We start from the raw sequence: 27845 nt of genomic DNA, 5'->3' as shown, positions 1-27845 counted from the left end.
GTTACTTTAATCGGTGCGCTTTCATTGTTTAACGCTTCTGCCGATGACATTACAAATGAGGAAATGCCATTCACTGTTGCCATTCAGAAGAGCACAATATTTAATTCGCATCTTTACTCACGTGTGCTGGCCACGATATGGTTGATAGCAAGCGTAGAGGCAATTTTTAATTCGCTGCTTGATTATCATAACGTGGAAACGCAGTGAAAAATGCGCCAAAGGACATCATTTGTGACGTCATAAAGACCACGCCTTGTTTGAAAAATTGGACATATTAAAAAATTAATCAAAAAATAACTGTTGGAAAAATGAAAGTATTTTCTGGGTCCATGTTGTTGTTGTTTTTTTTTTTTTTTTTTTTTTTTTGCTTATTCTATCAATTTCTGTGACTAAAAGTAGTACTTTTGACTGAAGGAAACAACCCCATTGTTAAAATATTTTTTCACCGTATTCGAAAAATATGGTTAAAACCTTTTTTTTTTTTTTGAAACAATAACAATATATTAAACGTAAAAAATCCCATGTGATTCCTGGATATCTGGGAAAAAATAATGAAAAAATGGCGATTTTTTCCCCTAATATCGAACTTGACAACGGAGCATCTGAGCAAAATGCACCTAACAATAGAGAACTATCTAAAAGCAGTTCACTTCTTTTGGCTACTTTTGTGCTTCTCAACCTGGTTTGACGATTTTGATTTTTGTTTCATGCTTAAATTTAAGTTTAAAACACTGATTGATTTGAAGAAAGACAGTAGAACGAGTTTTCCATGATATTAAATGTTTTGTGAGCTTTAAAAGAATCTCATGTAAACTTCAGAGTAGCGAGTTTTTTTTTTTAATCGAAAAGATAATGGAGTTGTTTTCATCAGTCAAAAGTACTACTTTCAAAACGTTTAATTTTTAATTAATTTTTTTAATGTCCAATTTGTCAAATAAGCCGTGGCCTTTATGACGTTACAAGTGATGAACTTTGGCGTGCTACTCCACTGGCGCGCTTGCTGTCTACATTTCAGGTTGTGATAATTAAAAAGCAAATTAAATATTGAGCTCTACGCTTGCTATCAACCATATCGTTGCCAGTACATGTGAGTAAAGAATCGAATCAAACATTGCGCTAATGTTATCAGTGAATGGCATTTCATCACTTGTGATATCATGTGCAGAAGCATTTAAAAGAAAAATGAATCTGCGCACCGATTAAAATATTTTTTTCTTAATATTGAACTTTGTTAAGTTATTTAAAAAATGGTCAAATCCTATGTTTTTGACAAAAGTTTTTGGGTGCTGAGATATTTCATACGGGAAATTTTTATAATGCCCTTTCAGGAAAAAAAAAAAAAAAACTTTTTTTTCAGAAACGACCCCATTTATGAGCAAAAAAAAAAATAAATAAATAAAAATAAAAAAAATAAATAAAATAAATAAATAAATAAATAAATAAAATAACTTTCTATTTTTTTAAAAATGTCGTTAATGATTGAATTTTGGTTTCAATGGACAGGACAATGGCCGAAAATGAAACTTATGGTTTTCTCAAAACAATTTCTCAGTAAATTCGTAAAATGTATTTTTTGGCAAACAAAAATTTTGGTCTGCTGAATTTACTTGAGAGCTCTTGTATTTCCTTTCTTTCTTTTTTTTTCAATTTTATACATCAGGTATTCGAGCTAGTTACGTTTGAAAATATGTTCTTAAGACCGTAGAGCTTCTTGATTCATAAATATCTGCTGTAAATAACATTCTACATTAACTACTTCATGTTCCTAAGTTTTTCAGAAAAAACATCGTTTACTTAAATAACTTTCAGAAAGATATCACGCCGCGCTTGCTTACTTTTGATATCGACGATATCAGGTTGTTTACTACAAGAATAACTTTTCTTGTGTGTTTCGCGATTACTGAAGCCGTGACTACAGCGACTACCAATAATAAATGAACATTGAAGTATTTCGAATTAGATATTATTGCATAAATAAGAAAACGAACTCTGGACCGTAGCGGAGAACTGATAAAACAAACATTTATCACTGATAGATCTTCTCTTTCTAAGAATAAACTACTGGGCAGAGTAGGGCAAATTTTGACCTTTGTCCACACACAAAAAAAAAAAAAGTTTTCGATCATTAGGATATTTTTATGGGAAATTTTTATAATATGCATAACTTTTAAAATTGGAATGCTATCGTTAAAAGCGCATAATGATTTAAAATGTACTTAGATTTCTTGCAATGCGTTAATGTTTGCGAACGAAAACATTATTAAAACTGCAATTCGCTGATTACCATTAAAAGCTGGACACAAAAAGAACCGAATGGAGAGAATTTTTACCATATTTCATCAAACACAATGACACATGAGCTCCTGCCTGTATCTTTTAATTTAATGAACGAAAAGACGAAATTTGTAAATGGAAAAGAAAACACTAACTTAAATATTTAAATACAGCTTTTACGCAAAAGAAATACAATTTAACCACGTTGGAGCTGCCTGTAAAATTCATTCGTTTTTAAGCTGCTCTGCGCAAGCTCACACACACACACACACACGCACACATATGTTCAAACTGCAAACGAGACGAAAGTGTTCCTTTAAGACTCACAATAGAAAATTTTCAAACTGTCATAAACATCTTTCTGAAGCGGATTTTAAAACTGGATTGAACAAGCAACGATAAATTAAAAATTTTAAAAACCCCCGACTGAGTCGCAACTGTTGAATCAAGAGGAAAATTGAAAATCTTTTTAAAAACATTATATTATTGACTAGTGGCACCCGCACGGCTTTGCCCGTAGTAGAAAATTAAAAGGTCATTTGGTTACGCCTGTATATTAATAAATAATGAATGATGAATTTCTCACCAATTGGCTATGTTAAATGGCTCGCCCATATTACGGTTTCACGTTATGATGATTTCCTAATTTACTATTCCACGTTGTGATAATTTTCTCGGAAAATTTTTCTTAAAATTGGTATAGAAAAAGAACAAAATCGAATTTTCAAAAAATCGCTTCGAGGTGCACACCCCATGCTACAGACTAACTTTGTACCAAATTTCATGAAAATCGGCCGAATGGTCTAGGCGCTATGCGCGTCACAGAGATCCAGACATCCTACAGACAGAGAGACTTTCAGCTTTATTATTAGTAAAAAGATAAAGAAAATCAATGTCAAGTGTTTTATTTGCTATTAAATAGAAACTGGCAATACATAAAAACTTTAAATCATTGCTTTTTATTTCCTTGTCTGCCAACAACATAGAGTAAAGAAATATAATTTCTTTACTCTATGACCAACTATAAATTTGGTTATCAATCGCGTTAAAGGCTTAGCCGTTATTAAAATCTGCTTTAAAAAAACGTTATAATTCGAGTTCTATGAAACATGGAAGTTCCAAACACATTCTATCAGATTCGGAAACAAATTCTCTTTATTTTAGTATTAAATTTAAAACATTTTAACTGTGTTTTCACTGCAAAAATTGCGAAAAACCTTTTAGAAGTTTTTAATTAATATCTTCGTTAATTAATGTCATCCAAAGATGCAACCTAGCTAAGAACACTCTCGATCAACTCGCCTTTCGAACAAATATTTTTTTTTTTCAAAATCGGTCCATCCGTTTAGGCGCTTGAGTGCCACAGCCAGACACACAGATACACAGACACGTCAAACTTATAACCCCCTTCCTTTGTGTGTCGGGGATTAAAAACAGTGCTAATACAACCATTTTCATGACTGCAAACAAAACTTAGAATATCTTAGTTAGAACTGAATTATAAACTGAAATTCTTACAAGCGATTCAGGTAGCAAGGGTGCCCACCTAGGAAGGAGGGGTCCCCACGATTTTGCACATAGGGACGGCGCGGCCCTGCCTTCAGCCTCAGAATAACTTTTTTAAAAATTTCACTTTCATTCAATACTTAACGACGTTTCTAATTTGACGACTGTATACATTCGCTACGCCTCAAATATCAACTCAGAACACACAAAATGTCTTACACTTGCTTACTGGCGGCATCCGTGGGATTTGCCTTTCATTTTTCTTGGCCAATTGGAACGTGCACCTTTTTATTCTTTCCTCCACCTGGGATATTCATCTCTTTGGATCTGCTTTGTATTCGATATCAGTTTACTTTTTAAAACTTTGAGTTCCTTTTATTATTCTGATAGCATGTTTTCTAAACTGATTCCTGAATATAATTATTTGTTTTTGACTTAGAACTTATCTATCCCCCTGATTACGTAAATTATCAGAATTTTTAACTATTAGGCTGCAGTTAAATAAACTTAGTGGAGCAACTGCCCATGTGGCCAAAGTCTGCTGTGCCCATCTCAGTTTTTTTTTTTTTTACCGAAGGGACTCTGAGGCGCAAAGGCAGATGTACTGCCTCGGTGCCCCCCCCCCCAGTGTTTAGTTTCCAAGCACGCTTTGTATCCAACTTTAGGGTTGAAAGGCTGAATTGACCGCACCCAATCAGGGAATCGAAGCACTATAGCTTCAACTAAGCCACTGGGCTTCTACGTTGTGGATAGTCAAGCAAAATACTTTTAATAGCCAGACAAAATTAACTGTTTAAACGAGATTAGTAAAAAGAACCTACACTCGAGCATTTTTTCCGTACTTGAATAACTTTTTCAAAGTGATGGACAAAAATAATGGTTTTTATGCGAAAACTTCGTGTTTGATCCTTCCTATCAATAAAATATAAATGCAAAAGTGGTAACTTGTTAACCTTATTGAACCTTGCAAAAATGTTTACGTCTGCTGTTCTAAGTTTTCGAAAACTTTAACTCATACAACAGTCAAACTCGATTTAATTTGAAATTAGCCTTACATAATTTATCTTTTTGTTTTAACATTGAAATTGCATAATGCTTGTACCGAAGCGTTCTCTTTTTATTACGAGATAAAGAGAAGATCTGCTGTGAAACTTGCTACCACTTTGACACTGCATTTTTGATTAGAAAAACAGCAACATATTTTGAGAAATCACTTTGCTCACTCATATTAGAAAGATAATCAACTTGACTTTTGATTATTTTGTGATAAAAAAAAAATCAGATCATCGAACTCTGCCACGTCACTTGAGCATAAAGGAGTCGGAAAGTTGCTGATTCTCCTAGTAACTGAAAATACTTGTTCGCATATGAACTTAAACTTGAGAATTGAGATTAGATTAGATATTAGTTCTGTTGCTTTTGTTGTCATACAATCAAAGGCATATCCAGCTTCAGGTTTTGAATGGAGCCGTTACTTAAATGGAAGCACACAAGTGGGTCAACTCGACTCCATATCTATCGAAAGAAGAAAAAAAAAAAAAGAAATGTTGAACGATCCCCCGCTACTAAGAAATTTTAGAGGCGTATGGTGAAGTGTGACATTTTGTGGCAAAAGGTGGAAGGCAGTTCAAAAATGTTGAAAAAAATTGTGAATTATATGGATAACTCCTTATCGGATGTCTTATAAAAAGGAAAAAAAAAAACAACTTAAAATAAAAGAATTTCCCATTTCTTGCATTCTTTTCTTTTTTATGCAAAGAAAGCACTCTGTCTTTTCTCCCCAAACTTGCGTGGTGGAGAAGCAAAAATTTTTTTATAGGCAACAGCCCTGGCTATCCAAAGTGTTAAAGCAGGGGCGGGTCCCCAGAAATTTCTCAAAATCGAAGTCTTCAAAACTAAATTTTAGGTTTTCATTGGTCACTTCAAGTGTCCTTTGGAATTAGTGGGTTCATGTAATTATAAAAACAATTACAAATTATAAAGTTACATTGATCCAAAGTTTGAAACTTTGCGCTACTAGCAACATGTTAACATACTTCCGTGGGAAGCAAAAACGCAGTAACAGTAATTTTTTTCTATTTTTAATTTTTTCATCCATTGTACTTCAGTTTTAATATACACTAGCAGGTACCCGCACGGCTTTGCCCGTAGTAGAAAATACAAAAGGTTATTTGGTTTGCCTGTGTATTTACAAATAATGGATGATGAATGTCTCGCCAATATGCTATGTTAATTTGCTCGTCCATGTTATGGTAATTTACTCGTCCATGTTATGGTAGTTTACTCGTCCATGTTATGGTAATTTACTCGTCCATGTTACGGTAATTCGCTCGGTAAGATAGGCTTAAAATTGGAATAGAAACGAACAATCGGTTCTAGGTGCTCGCCCCTATGCTACGAACTAATTTTGTGCCAAATTACATGAAACTCGGCAGGACGGTCTAGGCGCTATGCGTGTAACAGACATCCAGAGACAGAGACTTTGAGCTTTATTATTAGTAAAGATAAAGAAGCTTGCTTATTTGGTTTCTCCATAAAATAAAGTACGAAAAAAATATCAAATTCCGTTGTTTTCCTATTGTTACTATGCAATCTAAAGCACGTTTTTTTTTCTTCTTCAAATATCTCAAAAACTAATGTCTTCACATACTGAGTTTTACCTTCCCACGGCAGCATTCATGTACCTAACTCATAAATCTGCACTTTTTAGCATTCAGGTTTTATGATCTGAGTTATGGCTTGAAATTTTTAAGGTGAACATTATCTCAGTTTGTATCATTACACGGCTCAGCATGAAGTAATTATTTGTGATTCCTCCTAGAATTAAACCATCGCATTTCGCCATTTTTTCTCTTAAAAGATCTTATTTCACTAATTTCTTATATGTCAGGAAAAATTAATAAAGATCACAACTTGTTTGATAGGTTATGCTTATGCCCAAAGTCTACGTTTTACGACAACAGAAATATGCGAACAGTTAAACAGAGTTGAAGATGGATTTTCCAGGGATGAGATTTTTTCGGCTTTTGCTTGAATTCCGGCTTTCTCTGTTAATTTTTAAAACCTTTCCTCCTTTTTTCCCTCTTTCAGGCCTCAGTGCTCAATATTTTCGAAAAATGTGAAATAATTCAGATGTTTCTCAATTTTCGATCCTCATTCTTTCTCCTTCCCCCTCGAATCTTCATCCACCTTGATTTCTGCCATGAACGTATATTTGGAAAATATGCCGACGTCAAACACGTGCTTCGCAGAAACTTGCATGGCTCGTTTGAGATTTCAATCAAATCCTGGACGACCAAAAAAAAAAAAAAAAACCTTGGCGACTAGTTCTTTCAGAAGAACCTTTCAGATTCCGTATTATCCTGATTTTTTCTATTTTCTCTAAGAAATAGTTTGTCTGGCGCCTAAAATTTGATACTGATTCCTAAGATTTTACAATTTTTGTCAGTCTCTGGCAATTGCCATACCAATGCAGAGGGTACCTTTACTCTTAACCACCTCTTAACACCAGTTTGCAATAATTGTAAGAATTTCATCTTGCCATACCACGTCTAAACAAGGTCCGACTTTTCTGGGTGTGACCTTCGGCCTAATGAAAGGGAGGGGCGATCACCCTTCCATTGAGGGACTCTCCACCGTTATTTTCGATACTGAAGTTCAAGAAACGCAATTTTTTGACGCGTTTTAATGATTCTGGGGAGAAAAGAGATTTAGGGCTCTCCTCCAGAAATGTTTCGGAATTAAAGTATGAAACCTTTGTGATTAATATTTGTGAACCAGTAATCAAAGTAAAAAGTACGTGATAGAAATCAAACGCTCCTCTGTTGAAACATTTCAAGATCCGTCCTTGGTATAACCTTTACCAATCATTGTTAAAAAAGCATTTATCCTCATGAAAACTCTTTAATGAAATGGAAACAAATACAAAAACCATTAAAATGGAAACAATATGTATTTTACGTGTCACGGGATGTGAAAACCCACATAATTGCAAATGAAAATTTCATTCCAAATTATACTTTACAGGCGCATAGAGACTATTTTAACTCTTTTCATATTTTAAAAGCAGAAAACGACGTTTCTTGAAATAGCCACTGAATGCTGCCAAGAGTTTGCACAAGCTTCTGTCAATTACAAAGTTGTAACTGCGCTCACAATTGTTCTCAAGGCATCTTTAAAAAAAAAAAAAAACATAATTGACGTATATTAGTTGAAATGGGAAATTTACTAATTATTAGGGTTGCAAATTTCTCGTGGAGGAAGGGAGCACTTTCTGGTCCCCACCGCAACGTATTTTCAATATTTTTTGAGCTTCCGTTTGAATACTTGATTCAATTTTTGTGTAGGAATTTTTTTAGCATCCATTCACTCCCTTTAAAAAAATTGAAACTTGAAAAAACATTAATAATTTGAAGTGTAAAAGTGAAACAAACCGTTAAATGCCCCTCGCAACGAAAAATTTCACCATGGTTTGTCCCAGAATGTGAAAGGATATTATCATCTTCGGAATTGATGTTCAAGTTCAAAAGGCAATTTCTAACTAGAGAAAACCTTGAAGAACATATTGTGATTTATAGCAATAATTACAATTAATGTGCACACTATTTTCGTTGGGAATACTTGTTCGATATCGCCTATATGTAATATGTATTTATCGCTTTAATAACAAATGCAAAAATAGAAAAGCCATTCTTTATTATTCAGGCGTGACAACTTTCTTAACTAAAGTTTCGCAAAAAAATAAATGAAATATCATTTTCCTTTTTTTATTTTTTAGTGCGTTTTTGCATTTTTTGTATTTTAAAGGCATTGCTGCATGCACATTTTAAAGGCTTTTTAGTGCATATATTATAATCCGGTCCGCATAACGAATTTGAACGGAAATCTGGCTTCACTGTAAAAGGAGTATTTTGGTAAGGAAGCAAAACTTACAGGAACGTGCTTCTACTCCATACACTTATCTGCAGAGTTCGGATTACATGCAAATTCATATTTTTTCTTCTCTTGAAGTTAGTGCATAAAAGTTAAATTTTGAACAGAAACCTGGGGGCGCCGCCAATGCTCGTTTTGCTCGCCAACCCCCCATTCGCCACTCATGGTGGCTGAATGAACAGTGACGCCTGCGGCGGGTGACTATTGATGATTTCAATGCTTCGTTAAAGCATGCTTCATAATGCATTCGTTCTTCAAGGCCCGTCGTTTAGGGGGGGGGTCAGGGTGCAGCCCCCCTGCCTATTTCCCGGTTTCAAAAGTTAATGTTTTTATAAAAAGTGGGCTTGTTTTTTTCCGATAAAATAACACCTTTTGCTTCCCACCCCCCTGGAAAATTTAAAATGACGGACCTGAATATAGGGCTCTGCTTTTGTTAGAAATTAGTCCCTATAGTTGCACAATTGAATCTCATATCTAGGCAAATTTCATATCGTGACGTAGGATAAAATAAATAAATTAAACCATCAAAACTATTTTCCCAAAAAAGAGTGAATGGATTTTGACTTTCAATGCATGGATGTCACTCAGGTAAAAGTGTTACCTTATTCGAAATTGCGTTTTTTAATGCAACATATTCTTAAATGATAATGATAAATTGGTTAAAATTCAGAAAAAAACAAATTGAACGTAATATTTGATTTTTTTCAAATATCAATTTGATAAAGTCGAAGCTAGGAGAGGTGGGGCACCCCCTTCCCCCTCTCCTCCAAGGACCAAGAAAAAAACATCCTGTGGTTGTGTCGCTGATACATTACATCTTCATCAATAGTCTAATTCAAGAATATAATTTTTGTATTTTGCGGAACAATCAGCTGAATTAAGAATAAAACGTTTTGTTGTCATGCTCTGCAGTTTTTTACTTCATTTATCACGATAACGTTCTGCCCAATTCTATCAATTTCACTTCTCTCCACCCTCTTATCAAATGATGATTGATAATTTTATTTTCGATTCCAATCACATGAAAAATGAAAGGAAATTACAACGAAATGAATTTTGCGTGGAAATGATACCGAATGAGCAACGTTTCTACATTTGGCGAATAATCGCTCGTGCATGTGAAGAAAACTTGTTGCTTTTTTCAAAAATCCCTAGCGTAGGGATTTCTCGTGTTATGGAGAAATGAATTTGAATAGTAGTGACATCTATTGGTGATTATAAACTGAAACTTCCCAATGGAATTTAAACTTTTTTTCAAAAATATTTTTCTGAATCCTCATTTTACTTTGTTAGACAGGGGTCAGGAACGGCTTTACCCCATCTTTTTTTCTAAACTCTGCAATTGGGCAGATAATTTATGATGGTTTAAAAAAATAACATATATGGCTATAAATTCGGATAAATTAAAATTTTCGTGTTTTAAGAATATGGTACATCCTTCCATACTTTTAGCAGTATCATAGTATTTGTTTTGTGAAAGAAGAAAAAAAAAGGAATGTGAATTATAAAGTTTTGGTTTTGTCTCTGACAATTTTGTAAAAAATAACTGAAATTTTTTTAATCCTGTACAATAGGTTTTATGAAAAAAAAAACTAAGGATTTTCGTAATATTTCAAAACAAATATTTTCGGTTGAAATAGATTTTAATTCGTTTAAAATATTTTCTACCCTTTCACAAATCTATCAAAAACGTTTTGGAACGCTTTTATATGAAGTGGGGATGCGTAACTGTTAGAGAGGTGTGTGAGAAACGAATGGCTTTGAAAATTTGGATAGATCAGAAACAAAACATCTCCCACAGTTAACGACCAATACTTCAACTAACATCGATTTGTGTAATATTAGTTATGATGAGAGGTCTTAGACTTCATGCTGCTTCATAAATTTCTTCTCATTCATTTCAAAACAAAACAAAACTTATTTCGCGGGGGAATAAAAACACTTGTTATTTTTCTCTCTCTTTTTCCCCCTTCTTTCTTTGTATGTTCTGCATATTGTTTATTTTTCGAAAGCTGTTCCCGTATTTCTAACACAACGCAAAAAAATATATTTTCAAGGATATGTTTGAGTATTCGAGCTAATTTTCTGTTTATTAGAAATTCAAGCATTTTGTTAACATAATTTCGGCACTACAGAATAGAAGATTTCTTTTATTTTTCAAGTTTTACATCACTTTAAGATGTACCTACTTTGTGCAAAATGAAATTTGTTGAAGTTTTATCCACTAAATGTGGTTGAATAATATTACTATTAATTACTTTAGCTCAAGCGCAAGGCTAAACGAGATTTCTTGCATATTCTTTACTACAAAATTTAGTACGATTAAGTCAAGTCTTTGCTTTAAATATTGTTTAGTCGTGATTTATAAACTCAAATGATTCTCAGATTCGATTATCTTTTACCAATTGATTGGTGATCGGCCAATTTGCTTATAGGTGCATCCGAAGTGTCCGAACAAAGGTATTTCAAACAAAAAACCGTCTAATGTAGTAGATACTTTTTGGGAGTGACATTCTGACAAACATGTTTTTCCGTCTCTTAGAAGCATTATTGCCTCGTTTATCCTTCTCTTTTTCATTTTCTTGTTATAATTATACTGTTATCATTTTTCATAATTAGCATTATTAAAAATGTTTTTGAAACCTTATTCACGAAATACTTATCACACGATATGTATTTATGACTTACTCTGTTTGGAGGGAAAAAAACTTCAAACAAATTTCGTGTTGTGTAGTTGTTTTTGTTTAGTAAAGTTGCTTTTTTTTACAAGTATAATGGGGTTGTTTCCTTCAGTCAAAAGTAGTACTTTTAGTCACTGAAGTTGATAGAATAAGCAAAAAAAAACATGGACCCGGAAAATTCTTTCATTTTCCCAACAGTTATTTTTTAATTAATTTTTTAAAATGTCCGATTTTCAAACAAGGCGTGGTCTAGATGACGTCACAAATGATGCTTTTTGGCGCATCTTTGTATCGCATTTCAGCGTTATGATAATCAAGAGTAGAATTAAAATTGCACTCTACGCTTGCTGTCAACCATATCGTTGTCAACACAAGTGAGTAAAGTAGGTAATTAAATATTTTGCTCAGTGAATGGTAACACAGAATGGCATTTCATCATTTGTGATGTCATCGGCAAGAAATGTAAATAATGAAAGATCACCGATTTAAGTAATTTTTTAAAAGTATTAAACTTAAACAAATTAGTTAAAAAATGGTTAGATCCAATGTTTTAAAGCATGTTCTTTCAGAAAAAAATACTTTTAAAATATTGGAAACGACCCCATCGAAGAGATTTTTCACTTACGATCTCTTTTATTTATAGTAATTCTGATGCCCTGCGTATTAGATATCAAAACCAAAATTTAAAATTCTGGTAATAATTAAAGTGCAAATAAAAGTGTAAAAATGCCTCAATTGTGAAAACGGATTCAGCTTAAAATAAAATAATTTTGTATAACACATTACAAAAGTATTTTCTTCCAAAATTAAATCTCAATTCTCTTTAAGCACCAGTAAATTGCTCTAAACAAGAAGTAATCTGTGGACTCTGAAAACTAAATTACGCAAGGCCAGTGTGTCACAAGGCCTTGGCAGGCGTTGTCCTGCCAGTCAACTGGCAGGCGAAGTCCTGCCAGTTATTTAATAAATGATGCCATCCTTACATAAAAGTTAGAAATCTGAGAGAATTCAAAATAAAAAAAAGTTTGGGAAGCTTGCAATTCGAATATTCGCTGCTTGCCAACTAAAGGAAAGAAAAAAACTGTAGCGCAACAGCGGAACTCAGGATATCACTCAAGTTATCAGCAAAAGAGAAAAAAAGTTGCGTTACTTAGCATGACGTCCATAATGTGACATTTAGCGCTGATTTTTTTAACTTTTTGTGCCACAAATATTTGACAATTTGAACAATTTAAAATACATATGAAAAAAAGAAAAGAAAAAATCTCGAAGCAGTAAAATGAATGTATGTAAAACGGAACTATGAAAAAATATTTTCCTCTTATCGACTCATATTATCATTATTTTTCATACTGTACTTTAGTTAAAACTGAAGTATATGATATGCAAAATGATAAAAATACTGGGCGATGGGATCATAATTTCAACACGCTATACTGTTTGTTAAGTATTTTTTCAGGATGGTTTTAATTCAAAATCATAAATGAAGTTTCAAAAAAAAACTTTCATTGTCTCGACCTCTCGACACTCATACAACTATTTTATTTCGAACTAAAATGAATGAAACACGCACTCACTCACACACAATCATTTTCTGTGACATGCAAATTACCGTTTTTTTTTTTTTTTTGTTTCGGCCCAAAATTTTAAAAGTATTTTTTTTTTCTGAAGGAGAATGCTTAAAAACATAGGATCTGACCATTTTTTAAATAATTTGTTTAAGTTTAATATTTAAAAAAAATTACTTAAACCGGTGCGCTTTCATTGATTACGCTTCAGCCGATGACATCACAAATGATGAAATGCCATTCACTGTTGCCATTCACAGAGCAAAATATTTAATTCGCATCTTTACTCACGTGTATTGGCAACTATATTGTTGATAGCAAGCGTAGAGCGCAATATTTAATTCGCTTCTTGATTACCATAACGTGGAAACGTGGTCTAGAAAGATGCGCCAAAGTGTATCATTTGTGACGTCATAAAGACCACGCCTTGTTTGAAAAATCGTACATTTAAAAAAAATTAATTAAAAATAACTGTTTGGAAAATGAAAGTATCTTCTGGGTCCATGTGTTTTTTTTTTTTTTTTTGCTTATTCTATCAATTTTAGTAACTAAAAGTAGTACTTTTGACTGAAGGAAACAACTCCATTGTAAATTTCTTGATACCCTAAACTCAATTTCGTTAAGTTGTCTGCTTCAACGATTGCTGTGAAAAAGTTTTTGAGTTTGATTTCTGAGAATGTTATGTACACAAGTTTCCAAAAAATTTGTTTTATGTATTGAAAATGTACACCTAAAGCGAAATAAAAGTTGTTGAGGAAAAAGGAGCACGTAAGATTTTACGTTGGAATTCTCTAGGTCAGAGATTTTTGACCGCTGTTCCGGCGGACCGTTGCCTGTCTGTGAAAAAATTTGACCATTCCTCGGACATAACCTTTCCGCATTAAAATAAATTTCATATTCGAAAGTAAACAAATTTAAAAAATTGTAATTATAGTAATAATATTTTGTAAGATTTATTGGTTTATTTATTTTACGTTTATGCAACTGTTTTGGAATCTAGAATCCATAATTGTATTTTTTTTTTTTTTTTTTAAATGTTGGTAACACTAGAACGGGATTGCATTAGAACCCCGCTTAATTGGGTAAAGGGGAAACGAAATACCCCGCTTGTACGAATGAAACCTCCCGGAAACGAATGTTTCCCCGTAGACACAATGTTAAAGATCCCCGCTAAATCGAATAATTTCCCCGGATAATCGAATAATATTTATCAGCTTTCGCAAATATTTTTGCTGAAATTTTTTTTTTTTTTTTTTTTTTTTTGAATAAATTAGAAATAAAAAAAAGGTAAGAACTAATTTTGACGTAAAAATATAAAGTAATATTTTTCGCCGAGAACGGGCGAGAAAAATAATATTTATATTCCATCAAAACATTTATAATATTCTGCCAAATTTCTTTTGTCTTTGTCATTTCAAAAAAAAAAACAATAGGCAAATTTATTTTAGAGGATAATCAATTGATAAATATTAAACGTAAAACACGGTAGACGAGGAGAGGAAAAAAGGGAGTCGGAAATATGTTTCCAAAAGACCTGGAGCAAGCAATTTACTATTGTAGAATTTTTCAAAAAAGAATGTACTGAAGAAAGGTACTAAAACAGATTTCTTAACTCATTAACTTCAAGTTACTATTTATAATTTTAATACGTACTTGTAATATACATAGTACTTATTATTAAACTATTTTGGTGTTTATTTACCTTATTTCAAAAACTTTTTACCAATAACATCAGTTATTTCCTTTATATAGCTATAGATTTATTATTATTACGCTTTATCACAAATGCTGTCAATTTAGAAAGTTTTTTTTTTTTTTTTTCTAAATTACACTACGCATTAAAAAAAAAAAAAAAAAACTTTTTGCTTGCATCCTGTTTTAATCAGTCAATTCTAACTAATTTTGGGTCGAGGAAAACGAATATGCAAATTATTATTTTTTTTTTTATTACCTCTTGTTTTCAAGATACACAAAAGCCCACAGGAGAAAGATGGGTGGATGCACAGCAACCACCCATTGATTTAAAGGTAAATTTTAAAAGAAAAGAAAAAGATCCTGTGCAATAAATGTAATTAAATTGGTTCTGTTTCGTAAAACAATGTTTATTTTTCTCAAAGCAGCGGTTGTTTGTAGCCTATTGTTGTTAACACTTTTTTTTTTGTCGATTGTTCTTGCACGTCAAAAAAGGATCATATCTTGTAATAGTCCAGCAGTATTTGGCGAGCATTAACTCAGCTCAATGACCCTGATATCTGCTTTCCATTGCAGAGATATCTTGGTGAAACCTTCTCTCATACTCATCGCTAACAGCTAAATAGTTTTCAGGCTAAATATCCAGGAGAAAGTGGAGGAAATGAAGTTTCAGAGAAGTATATTGCATCATTCGTCACAGAATTTCCGAAGGAGTTATTTGTTCAACTGCTTTTAGTTCTCTACTGCTTAGAAATACTTGCAACACACCCATAATTCCAAGGTGTTCTTCTCTGCCTCTCCAAAATTTTTATCAGAAACTGATCTTCATAATTGTGTGTATTTGAAGAGCCTGTTAAAAATTCTCTCGTTAACCTTAGCTTCAATATATCTTGGGAATTTCCTTCTAAGGTATTGGAAAACCAACTTTGTTCAAAGTTGAAGTTCTTCAATATTCCCAGCAGAATGAGCGTGGGTGGAAGCAGAAAAGGATGAATCTACTTAGAGGCTCATTTTGGGCATTTCTCTCTCCGAATTTAAATTTCTTGAAGTTCATTTGGGTTTTATGTAGTGAGATTTTATATCTCAATCAGAGGTCGAAGCTTAGAATGTCAATCCCATGGGAGGTGCTTAAATCTATAAGGGTTGCCCGGATGAAAAGTGGACGTGTGCAATAACATCAGAACGAATGATTCAATTAGAGCGTCACTGCTCAAGTATATAAAGGGTGGTATAAGGTATGCATCTCAAATGACGTTCAGCGGTTAAATCTGTTTGCAGTAGAAGAAATAGTATAAAAGGAAAGTCGTACTACCCATGGATGCCTTCAGGTAGGAAAGCGCGGTAGTACGGTTAAGGGCGGCAAACGACATCAGATCTGCCGAGACCGGTTCAAGCAAACATCGCGAGCACCAATGATTCCTTCGCTTTCGTTAATGAAATGATTCGAGCCAATCGAAAGGTTGAGACCAGTGAAATCGGTGACGAACTCAACCTGAGTAAAGGAACGGTCCACACTATCATCCACAAAGATCATCCCAGGAAACCCAGACGACCCTAAACAAATTTTCCGTTGGGAAGTTTCGGAGCACCCCCGTATATTCTGGATCTGGACTTGTCACCTGTGACTTTCACATCTTTGGGCCACAAGAGAGCATTACAGGGGCAACGTTTCCATTCGGACGATGAAGTGAAGGAAGCCGTGCAGGATTTCCTCAGGAATCAGCCCCGATCTTTCTACAGCAAAGGCATTGACCCGTTGCGGCAACGCTGGGACCTGTGCTTCAACGCCCATGGCGATTTCTTTTGATTAACATTAAAAGTATTATTTTTATTCAACTTATCCACTTTTCATTTGGGCAACCCTTATATTTTATCTGCCTAGAAAAAAAGACCATTAGTGAAATTTTGCTACCCCAGTTGGCTCTGTAACTTGAAAACTAGAGCTAATCTCACCTTTTTGTGATGATTTTCGTGCTTAGCGGGAAAAATTACTTCGAAAAAAGCTATTTTTGAGCTGGATGCATTTTTGGTGTTGGGTAGTGTTATTGCAGTGAAACCCCCAGTCCTCCATGCTCATTAAGGTGTCCCAAGAAAAAGGAAAAAACGAAAGTCGGTTTCTCAAGTCGCACACCTTCTTATATTTTTTCTTTTAGGTCAAAACAACTGTAAAAAAAGTTTCATATAATTTGAACAACGGCAACCCTGCTTGCGCCTGAAAGTGTAAACCAGCCCTGTGTACTAGGCCGAAAGAAAAAAAAAGAATTCTCTGAAATTTTGAATTTAAATTATGTTTTTCGCAATCACGAGTTGCGACAGGACCCTGCTCATTGGGGGCTATTGTTTCTAGAAACGGCTCCTGTCCCCCAAGCCTGCTCCTCCTCCTGGGCGGTTACGTGTGTATAGTTGTGTGTGTGTGTGTAGGCGCGCGTGCGTGCTTGTGTAGGCTTGTGTGTGTGCATAGACCTGTGTGTATGCACGTAGATGTGTGTGTATGCACGTAGGCGTGTGTGCGTATGTGTGTAAAGGCTTGTGTGTATGAGTGTGTGTGCGTATGAGCGTGGGTGTGTGTAGGACATGGACGCCCCGCCCAGGAGAAACGGATTCCAGGAGGTAGTGCTCGGAGCCGGGCCTGCAGAGGACGGTGGGCGGTGGTGCTGCAGAGGCCCCTGGTCCAAGCTGAAAAAGGCACGGACATCAAAGACGGTCAAATGAGAACAATAAGCAATCGGGATTGCTCAAAAAGCATTTTCTTTTTTTGAAATTTCGTAATTTAATGTTAATAAAAATCTGCCCCATAAGCCCCACGAAAATGTTGATCCAACTTAAAAAGTATTTACGTGTCCAGCAGGAAGACTAAAACTTGTTATTTTCTTCAAAATTTGACTTTTTCGATTTATCTTTTAAAAAATTATATATACATTTACATAAAATATCAAGTTTAAAAATTAATAACGAACATATTTTCAAATCAACATTTGCAAATAAATAATATATTTAAAATGAAAAATTTAACTTAAAATTGAAAAAAAATCCATATTTTGAGCACCATGTAAAACTTAAATATTGCAAGAGAGCAAAACTTGCTATTTAACGCTAATTGTCGACTCGACGGTTTATATTTTTTAGCTTGATAACTTCTTAAAACTTACCTTACTTTTTTTTAAAATATAGAGGAAATAACAGAATTTTAAAAAATATACTAAGCACTTTTCATAACGGACTCAAACGGACAAAATAACCTTTCTGGGTCAGAAAGGACAATTTAAGCAAAAATTTTAGCCCCCCTGCTGGACACCTAAATATTTTTTGATTTAGATAAATATTTTTGTGGTACATGTGGGGCTATAGAGGCAACGTTTTATCTAAATAAAGTTTCAAACTTACAAAAAAAAAATTTTTTTTCGATTCGATCTACACAATGCAGGTTCACACTTTCAGTCGCAAGTCATGCGAACTATTGCCATTGTTCGAATTATATGAAACTTTTTTTGCAATTGTTTTGACTTAAAAGGAAAAATATAAAGGGTATGCGACTTAAAAAAAAAACTTTCGCTTTTTTTGGGGGGAGGGGGGATTTTCTGTCGGCGAAACTGGGGGGGGGGGAACCATCGCTTTAACTCCTAGTGAAAGTTTTATTTATTTATTTATTTTTAGTAAAAATTAAAAATAGTAGTAATAACAGTGAATTTTTTTTTTAAAAAGGGGGGGGGGGAGGACAAACAACCGTCATCGATTGGCATTTTGTTGGGAAACACTCCACTATATATATATCTCCATCATCACCGTAAAAGAGATCCGATAAAGACAAAATTGTCTTTTACTATAATTAAAAATAAAAATTTTAAAAATAAATAAATAAATCGCGATCAGTAAGCTGCTTATATCCTCCTTTTATTTAATTACAGTGGTAATAAAATCACTGCTTCCAAAGCTTCTGTTATCTCCCTTACCGATACAATGATAATTATTACAAAATACTCAAAAGACTGCCGTATTTTCCTCTGCAAAAAGCGTAGGCGTTTTGCTGAAGATGAAATCAGTTTCTCAGTAATAGGTCCGTTGGGGGGAGGTGGTTGCTCTACCTAATTTTGGCTCACTGCAGAAGCAATGCCTGTTGCAGTCGTCTCAAGTCTTCACTTGCGCTGTCGAAGAGGTCGTGATGACAGCATCTTTTACGCTATGTGGTTTTTAAATGGGAAAGTAACCGACACGTTTTATGAGTTGAGTTGCACGCGATTGTTGGTTTCTTTTCGAAAAAATGGTAATACTTTTTAGTTATAATTTCACGATATTCTAAACAGGATGATTGGATAATTATAATTCAGTTTAGTATCTTTCATCTGGCATATTTTTCTTTATTGATGGAAGTTTTCACTTTGTTGCAATGGTAAAAATTATTTCTGAAACTCTTTTGCTTCTGATGCATTCATAATGACTTCGTTTGTTTTTAATTCCTGCTAGAATTCTCATTTAAGATTTTGAAATTATCGTTTTTCTCGTTTGAAGTTTGAACCAGCGCTTTAAAGAAGATTCTATGTGCAAATGTTGAATTACGCAGAAATGAAAGCATGGTTCTAATTTACATCGTTAAGAAAATTTGTTACGTAAAATTTTGAATTCGACAATAAATTTAAATTGAAGAAAGATTTGCACTTTAGCATGGCAACGTACAAACAACCGGTTGTTTTCTTTACATCTACAAAGCAAAATGCAAATTATAGTTTATGAAAGATATAAATGCTAGTTTTTACAGCAAATATTTCATTTTAAAAGAAGATCTAATCAAAGAACATGTCAAATTGAAGTGAAGAAAAAAACCCCGACTTTATAGATGAAATTGTCTTTTTTCATATTAAATAAGGCGACTTTTTAGCTAAAAATTGATGCTTTCTCGAAATTTGAAAGCTTATCATATTTATGGTTTTGCTTTAATAGGAGGAATAGATTCCATACGCATTGAAAGAAGCAGTAAGGCAGGCTTATTGATGAAAATTACTGTTGTGTTGATGAATTGCTATTTTAAGTCTTCAAATCAGGCTGAAATTAATTGCTAAAAAGCGTCTATAGTATGTCTAATGTACTTATTGTGAGCCACGTGTTTATCTAAAATGAACTGCCGCCCATTGTTTGGTCAAAGAAAACTTCAAGAAGCTAAATCTAGAAATAATTTTTTATACTTCTGGTCGGAGGAGTAGAAAGCAATATTAAACATAATGATTCGAAGAGAAAGCTTTTCCTCTTCGGCCCCGATGAAAGAGTGATTGTTCGAAGCCAACAACCACAAATATTGTCCGCTTTATTAAAACCTTCTCTTGGAGCAGCACTTGAGGGACATTTTTTTTTTTTTTGTTTCGTCCGTTGTCGCGCTCATTGCAAACAAAGATGGCGGACAGCCTCTTGCAGATCGCCTTACAGCGCAAAACCGAGGAGCTCCGTCAACGCGATGTCCTTATTCGCGAACTTGAAATGAAACTTGATGCGAAAAATGAAGTTATCGTGAAACTGCAAGAAGATCTAGAGAAGCTCAAGTCGGCCATGAAGCCGATTGTGAAGCAAATGTCGCGTCAGATGTATCTGTGGAGTTCGGGGGAGGAAGATGATGACACCTCGCCGTATACGAGCAGCAGCAGCGACTCTGAAGATGCCCGCTATGCTTTTAGCAACAAGAGGTCCCCTTCAGGTGACCAGGGTAGAGTCAAGAGGGTGGCCATATCCGCGGAACCCACATGTGTGGAGAGGGTACGCAACTTCAGCCTTAAGAAGGTTCCGAAATCGCCAGAGTAAGTTCTGCATTTTGAATATTTTATTGCAAGATAGAACTGCAATATAAACCTCAGTAGTAGACACTAAACTCGTAACAAAAAAACTGATCAACATTCTTTAAAAAAAAAAATCCTACGTCAGGCTTGGCATAACTGCCAACAATCTTTGTCGGGCAGCCCGAAGTTGTTCAGAAAAGCATTTAAAACTGTAAAAATCAGTAACACACAGTATTTTCAATTACAGCGGAACCATGATTTTACGTATTCCATCGGACTAATTATAAAAGCGCACCAAGAGGGAAAACGCAAAATCGGGAGCTCTGATAAAAATCTAAGTATTTTTCAAAAAAATTGACATGTTCTCAATAGATTAGTGGAAGAAATTTGTATTATATTGTTTTTGTACAATTTTTTTATTCCACAGTATCTACTAATAATTCTTTGCAAATTTGCTTCTTGGTTTGCATCTGAGAACAAAAATATTTTCAGAGTTTTTCTCTTTTGACAATAAAAACAATAAGACGGGCAGAAAGAATGCTAAAATGGCGTAAGAGTTAAGAAACAAAATTACTTCGAAAAAGGTACCCCCAAAAAAGTTTATGTGAGTCTTGTTGAGGCAGTGGCGGATACAAGGGGAGGGTCATGACCCCCCCCCCCCCTCCTCCCGTCCACATTGTGTCAAACACAGTGTGAATAAAATGTAAACGATTTCAGCAGTCTCTTCGATTCTTTAATTATTTTTGAAAGTGAGTATTTAAAATACTGGGGGGGGGGGGGGTTCTCTCTCTCTCTTTTCATTGCTTTTAAAATTAATTTGTAACTATGCCCTATCGTGTGCCTTGTTTCTGGCAGATTCGGTGCTTTTTATTGACACCCAAGCAGTTTCGGAAATATTTCGTACCCAAAACTGTGGGTTCGTTCAATGGGGTAGGGTCATTTTTTAGCATGCCCCGCCCCCTAAAATGATAGTCTGTATTCGCCCCTGTGTAGGGAAAATTTCATTTTTATCTGTTTTAAGAAAAACATACTAAGCGGATTCTCTGAAAAAAGGTAATGTAGAATCCGGGATATTTTAAACATTCCTGGTATATAGCAATTTTCACGGACCAGCAGAAAATGACGTTGGAAACTGGATAACGTAAAAACGAACGGTTTAAAATCCACTGAAGTCCACGACAGGGGTTTTAAGTAGTCACTACTCATGTCGAAATAAGTTGAGCACAGTTGGCAAGTTGGAGAGTCTGCCAGTCTAACTCTATGTAGGTGGTTTTGTAGTTATGTCCTGTTTAATTTGTAAAATTTGCAACGCCTACAGATGTGGGCAATCCATTGGTATAGGACAATTCAATAAGCAACCCTTACTCACTTCTTGTTTTTGTTTTAACACATATTTATTTCACAATTTAGACGTTTTGTTATTTCGAACATAGACAAAAGCAGTTCATTATGAAGCATAGTACAACAAATATATAACGTATATTTGCTCTAAAAATTAAAAATAAATTGATTAATAAAAGCACTGCTAAAAGATAAGTATAACTACATAGAAAATTTCGTGTCAAAAAAGTGTGCTGCAGACTTTTTTTTTTTTTTTTTACTTGTTTTTGGAAAAAGTTTTCGAAAAATGTTTTGCTTTTAATATGAAGTAAGATCATTTTTACGATGTTTCAAACTGATAAATAAGTTAAAAGCACGAAATTATTTTTAATTACCAAAGTAAATATACGCATTCTGTTTAATTATCTCCCCTCACCCCTCCGCCTCATGTTTTCTTTATCATCATTACTTATATACCTCAGAGCCAGACTAACGTAAGTCCAAAATTTCAATTTTCAGGCTATTACTGCATAATATGTACACTGTAAAAAAAAATTCGGAAACGTTTCTGAGTATATCGTGCAGCTGCGGTTCATGAAATTTTCGAAAACGTTTCTGAGTATTTCGGAATTCTCTTTCTGTAATGTCCGGAAACGTGTCTGAGTATTTCGGAATCCTCTTTCTGTAATGTCCAGAAACGTGTCTGAGTATTTCGGAATCCTCTTTCCGTAATTTTCAGAAACGTTTCTGAGTATTTCGGAATCCTCTTTCCGTAATTTCTAGAAATGTTTCTGAGTATTCTGTGCAGCTGTGGTTCATGAAAGTTTCGAAAACGTTTCCGAGTATTTCGGAATTCTTCAAACAATTTTCAAAAACGTTTCCGAGAATTTCGGAATCCTTTTTCCGTGATTTTTTCTAAAATATAATTCTTTATTATAGTATTGCATACCATATCAGTTTCAATTCTTTCATATCTAAGAGCAATAATACAAGCAATTTTAGAATCATTCGTGGATTTTTTTTTTTTTTTTTGGAATTTCTAATGACAAATAGCATGGTTAACAGCATAACATATGCACAGTTATAAATTTTTGAAAAATTATGAAATAATCTACTAGTTTCACTCCTAATCACAAAATCGTCGGGGAATTGGAGTGGGGGTACCTTCTGAAAAGTGGGGATTGTTTGTTAAACAATCTTAAACTTCAGTTTTTCTCTCAATATTTTCAAGACAAAACTATCAACATATTGTATTTTTAATGCAGAACTTAAAAACATATCTTGTATCAAACTTGATAGCTTTTATCTTCGGATAAAATTTGACAGGACTTACCTACCCTTCGCGTTCCGGAATTCGTTCACCTCAAATCAATTTCTCTGACGAACAAAGTGTACCGAAAAGTACCAACAGAGAAATTGATGAATTTAAATATGACACCAAGTCCCCCTGCTGGAACCATTCGGGTTGATTCTTCTGTTCTTGCCCTTTCCAGCTCATCACAAATATAAATACTTATTCAAAATAGGTTACTGATTTTATTTTTACAGTGTGCGCAAAATGCATTATATATTTTATTTATTAAAACATTGAACTCTATTACATGATTATTCCATTTCATATATACGAGAATACCCCCCCCCCCCACCATAAGAGTGATGGTGCACCCATAAAATGCTATGAAGCACCCCCCCCTCGAAAAAGCAACATCATATACATTATAAATCAAAGTATCATATACATTATAAATCAAAGTATCATATGAATTATAAGTCAAATACTTTAATATGGTGTAAAAATACAAAATTATTTTATTAAGTCTTTTTTTTTTTGCTTTTGGCAAAATTGAGGCTCGTAAAACGAAAAAAATGAAGACACTTTTAAATACATACATGTATTTATTTGTTAAATAAATTAATACACATTTAACTAATTTAAAGCGTTTCGCTAATGCAAATATTTAAAGAGATATCGTCATTTAGATAATACTGAAGCACTATGTTCCTAATTACAAGAGATAGTTTTTTTTTTTTACTTCATACAATCTAGCTACACTGTTTACAAGCGAATGAAAACATGCAACCTTAAAGACGAACTATCAAACCTGACAATTTGCATATTATAACATTTAATTCATAATGCTTGATACATAAATGTTCAGCCAAATATTAACTGAGATTGACACATAAAAACAAAGTACACAATAACACTTATTTAAATTTTTTTATATGAACTAAATCTCTTTAAAGTAATAGAGTTGCAAAGCGACTTACCTATTCGTCGGTGGTGGTCTTTTGCAGGCTTTGGTCACCAAAAAGGTGATTTTTATGACAGAATAAAATTCTGCCAACAAAAATTACCCATTTGGTAGAAAGAAGAAAAGTATCCAAGAAAAAAGTAAATTACCTACACAAGTTATGCGACGCAATGAATTTACATGGCGTCCTCTAGGCAGTTATTTGGTTTTTAATTTCAGTTTGTATTCCTTCCGCGAGCATGCGTCGAGAATTTGCACTTCGTACTTAAAAATAAGTGACATAGCTTCAAATTCAATCTCATGACGATACATAAGCAAGAAAATATAAGACTTTAAAATTATCTTCAGTGAATTCATGCGAGGAACAAAACTTTATACTAATCCCCTTGATGAGTGTTGCTTCGCATACATGAGTCAGCACTTGTTTTCATTGCGTGCTTTCGAAAGTTTCAGTTTAGATTTACTGCTGGACTATAAAATTGCCGTGTAATCTGCGCATGCGTCGACTCTTACTTTCTTGCTAAACGGGAAACGTTTCTGATTATAGCAGAAAACTGCGGAGGGCGTACGAATCTGTGTATTACGGAAAACTTTTTTGTATATTCAGAGAGTTTTCCGAGATTTTTTACAGTGTAGAGTCTTATTCTGCATTGAGCCATTATAACATAATTCTATTAAATAAACTCTTTCATAATTATTTACCAGTGTTATAAGAGCGCGTCCCAGCATTTGGACGCGCCAGACAAACGTTTTTACGCTCTCCTAAAATGTAGTGATAATGTGACTTACATCAGTCTGACTTTAAGGTAACAGATATTTCAAAGTTGCAATGCACAAATTTGCGAGAAACTACGGACAGACACAGGTTACTCGGTTACAGGAACCTCTTTTTCAACGCAAAAAGAATATTTCTCCAAATTTGTGCATTTTAACCTACTATCTTTCACCAAATCAAGTTGTTCCGATTGGGCTAACGTATATGTCATATTTTTAGCGAGGCAAAAATTAAAATACAAAATCCCTTGTAGTAAATAGAAAACTAATAGCAAACAATTGAGTTACATTTGTATTTTTACAATAGAAAATGTTTATCTTACAGTGGGAAACCTCGGTGCAAAAAGGGGACAGCTCCATTTTTTTTGCCGATGTAAGAGTTCAATACGTAGGTTTGTTAAACTTAGGGTAATATTATAATATTTAAATGAAAGGTCATTGAATTTAGTTTTGATAGACATATTATAACCTAATATTGAATATAAAAATCAATCTTTAAACATGACTTTATTATTATTATTTGTAATTTCTAAAAGTTTTTAGGATAGAGCTGTCTCCCTTGCACCCAGGTGCTCAATCTAGATCATTTACCATTTTGGCACCAGCAAAAGCAGTTCACTATAAAACATTTTTTCGGTAGAACAATAAAATATTTGCTCTAAAAATTACAAAAAATAAATTAAAATTATTTTTTACGGATAAATATAGGGTAATGGCACCAGTAACAGACATGCTTAAGACATCGCTCTCAGGTTAACTCCATTTTCTGAGCCTTTTAATGTATTTAGAATTTTCAAAATACTTTTCTCTCATGCAACTACATCTCATCTAACGTTTGGCTGCTTCTGGATACTCGGAATAAGTTTTTTTTTTTTTTTGATCAATCACGTTTGCTTATTGTTAACACTTGACTGTTTTTGGCGTTCCTATGATTTTATTTTCCCACCAGCACCCTCCGCAGCATCACCGTCGACCGGTTTCTCATGATGCTGCACCTCTAGCGAAAACCATCTCCAGGTTTCGTCAATATCCTACACTTACACGCATACATACACGCACCTACACACATATACATATACACACACATACATACACCTACACACATACACAAACACATACACACACATACACAAACACATACACACACAAACACACGCACCTACACACTCGCATACACACAACTACCCACACACTCATGCCTACACACACACACTCATGCCTGCACACAGCCACAAACACACATGCCTACACACATACACATATCCCCTACACACAAACACACATACCCCCACACACAAGAACACATACTCCCACACACAAACACATACGCCTACATATACACACACACTCGTGATTGCGAAAAACATAATTTGAATTCAAGATGACAAAATTCAATTTTTTTTTTTTTTTTTTTTTTTTTGCACAATTTCGGAAAAAGGTCAAACCTTCCAGTAACAAACACCGAAAAATCTGATGATGCCCAGTAACAGATAGGATGAGGAAAGGATTAGTAATGGACATAATTCCCTTTTACTCTTCAAAACGTGCAAAAGTTCTTTATTTTTAGAACAAAGCCTTATTTAAATCAAATAAACCTGAAACACCAGTTGACCTCGTGGTATCTGTTCATAACCTTCCACTACGGGAAGTACTTGTAAATATCAACTGGCTCATAAAATTCACTCTGATGTCACTAGATGGTTGCACCGTATTCATGGGCCACAGCAACATCAGTTTAGCCCGCCTAAAATTCTTAGTATTTAAATCCAAACTTATGACTGTCTGCTACTGGACCTTTGTCTGTTACTGATGCCGTTACCCTAATACATTAAAAACTTTGAGCAAAATAATTGTAGGGGATTTTTTTAAATATCAAACTTGATATTAAAAAAAATCCCTTACAATTCCCGCTTTTTCACATGAGTTCACTATTCCTGTTCGTTTTTCTTATGAGTTTATGATATTTTAACAAATTTTAAATTGACAAACATTTCAAAATACAAAGCTATTTATTTTTTTTTAATTTCTCAAGTAACAATACGCATCTTGATTTTGTTTCTCCCTGCGTTTTCTTAATTTTTCTGTGGAATACTTATTACTACTCTTGTGATCACCTGTCGTTTGTCTTTACATTGAATGCCAATAATAGAAACAGCCTTTTAAAAAATAACAAAGGTTATACATTTCACATTAATTCTGCAGCTGTTAAATCATGACTTTCTAGGGAAATAAAAATGCTGTTTTCTGTCAAAAATTCCGCTTAGAACAGCGTGGTTCAAACTACGCGACGCATGAGGCCCACCTATTTATTTATTTATTTATTTTTTGATCCTTGTTCTTACTGGAATCAATATTTCAATTTAATATTTGGAAAAAAATATCGTTTATCTACTTACTTTTTGAAATAATTCTACTTTTGGTTTCTTGTATTTAGGCTTGGTTCTTGGGGTAGGCGACCTAGGCGGCCGCCTAAGGCGGCAGATTTTAGGGGCGGCAAATTTCGAAGTCGAAACCTTTTTTTAAAGTATGAATATCTGTTTCAGCGCAATAGGATTCACTGCTTCAATGCAAAGAAAAAAAAAAGTTTGTACCAGTGCTTGGATATGCAAAACATTGTTCGGAATTTAACTAGAAATTCAATTTAGTTTTAGAGGCGGCAAATTGCGTGATTTAAAAGTCTTTTGAAAACATTAATATCTGTTTCAGTGCCATAAGATACGCTACTTTAATGTTAAACAAGAAGTTCCGTCTAGAACTAAACGAGCCTACTTTCCCGTATGCCCATATCTACTTTCTAGCATCTGATCAATATTCTCAAAAATAGCTAAAATCGCAAATTGTTTCAAGCATAATTTTTTAATATTTTAAACCGATTTCTTGGAATAAAATATGCCTCACTCATCTAAAGAATTAGATGCGTATAAGAAAAAATAAATGAATAAACGAACAAATAAAATAGCAGCACCTTTTAAACAAAGCAGCTAATACTTTTTTCCCATTAAAAAATCTTTAGCCGCTTTCAAAAAGAAAAAATAAATAAAATTGATAAGTTCATTAAAATAATACATCATATCAAAAAAAAAA

The 27845-nt window shown here is 33.9% G+C and overlaps 1 protein-coding gene across 2 annotated transcripts in view; it reads left to right on the top strand.

Moving 5' to 3' along the window:
• LOC129235107 (cGMP-dependent protein kinase 1-like) overlaps positions 1-27845 on the top strand; it is a 129676-nt gene that overhangs the window by 46870 nt on the left and 54961 nt on the right. Inside the window, exon 1 of one of the 2 annotated variants that reach the window (XM_054868794.1) lies at positions 20105-20433. The exons of the other annotated variant lie outside the window; for it this stretch is intronic. Coding sequence (XP_054724769.1) covers positions 20120-20433 — 314 coding nt within the window. The 5' untranslated portion in view covers positions 20105-20119. Of the gene's footprint in view, positions 1-20104; positions 20434-27845 lie in introns of those variants that run through there. 2 annotated transcript variants of the gene reach the window in all.

The sequence above is a fragment of the Uloborus diversus genome, chromosome 2, assembly GCF_026930045.1.
Source record: "Uloborus diversus isolate 005 chromosome 2, Udiv.v.3.1, whole genome shotgun sequence".
In the NCBI taxonomy this organism is placed as follows: domain Eukaryota; kingdom Metazoa; phylum Arthropoda; class Arachnida; order Araneae; family Uloboridae; genus Uloborus; species Uloborus diversus.
The sequence above is the reverse complement of the archived record's forward strand: the minus strand, read 5'-3'. Positions and strand labels throughout refer to the sequence as shown.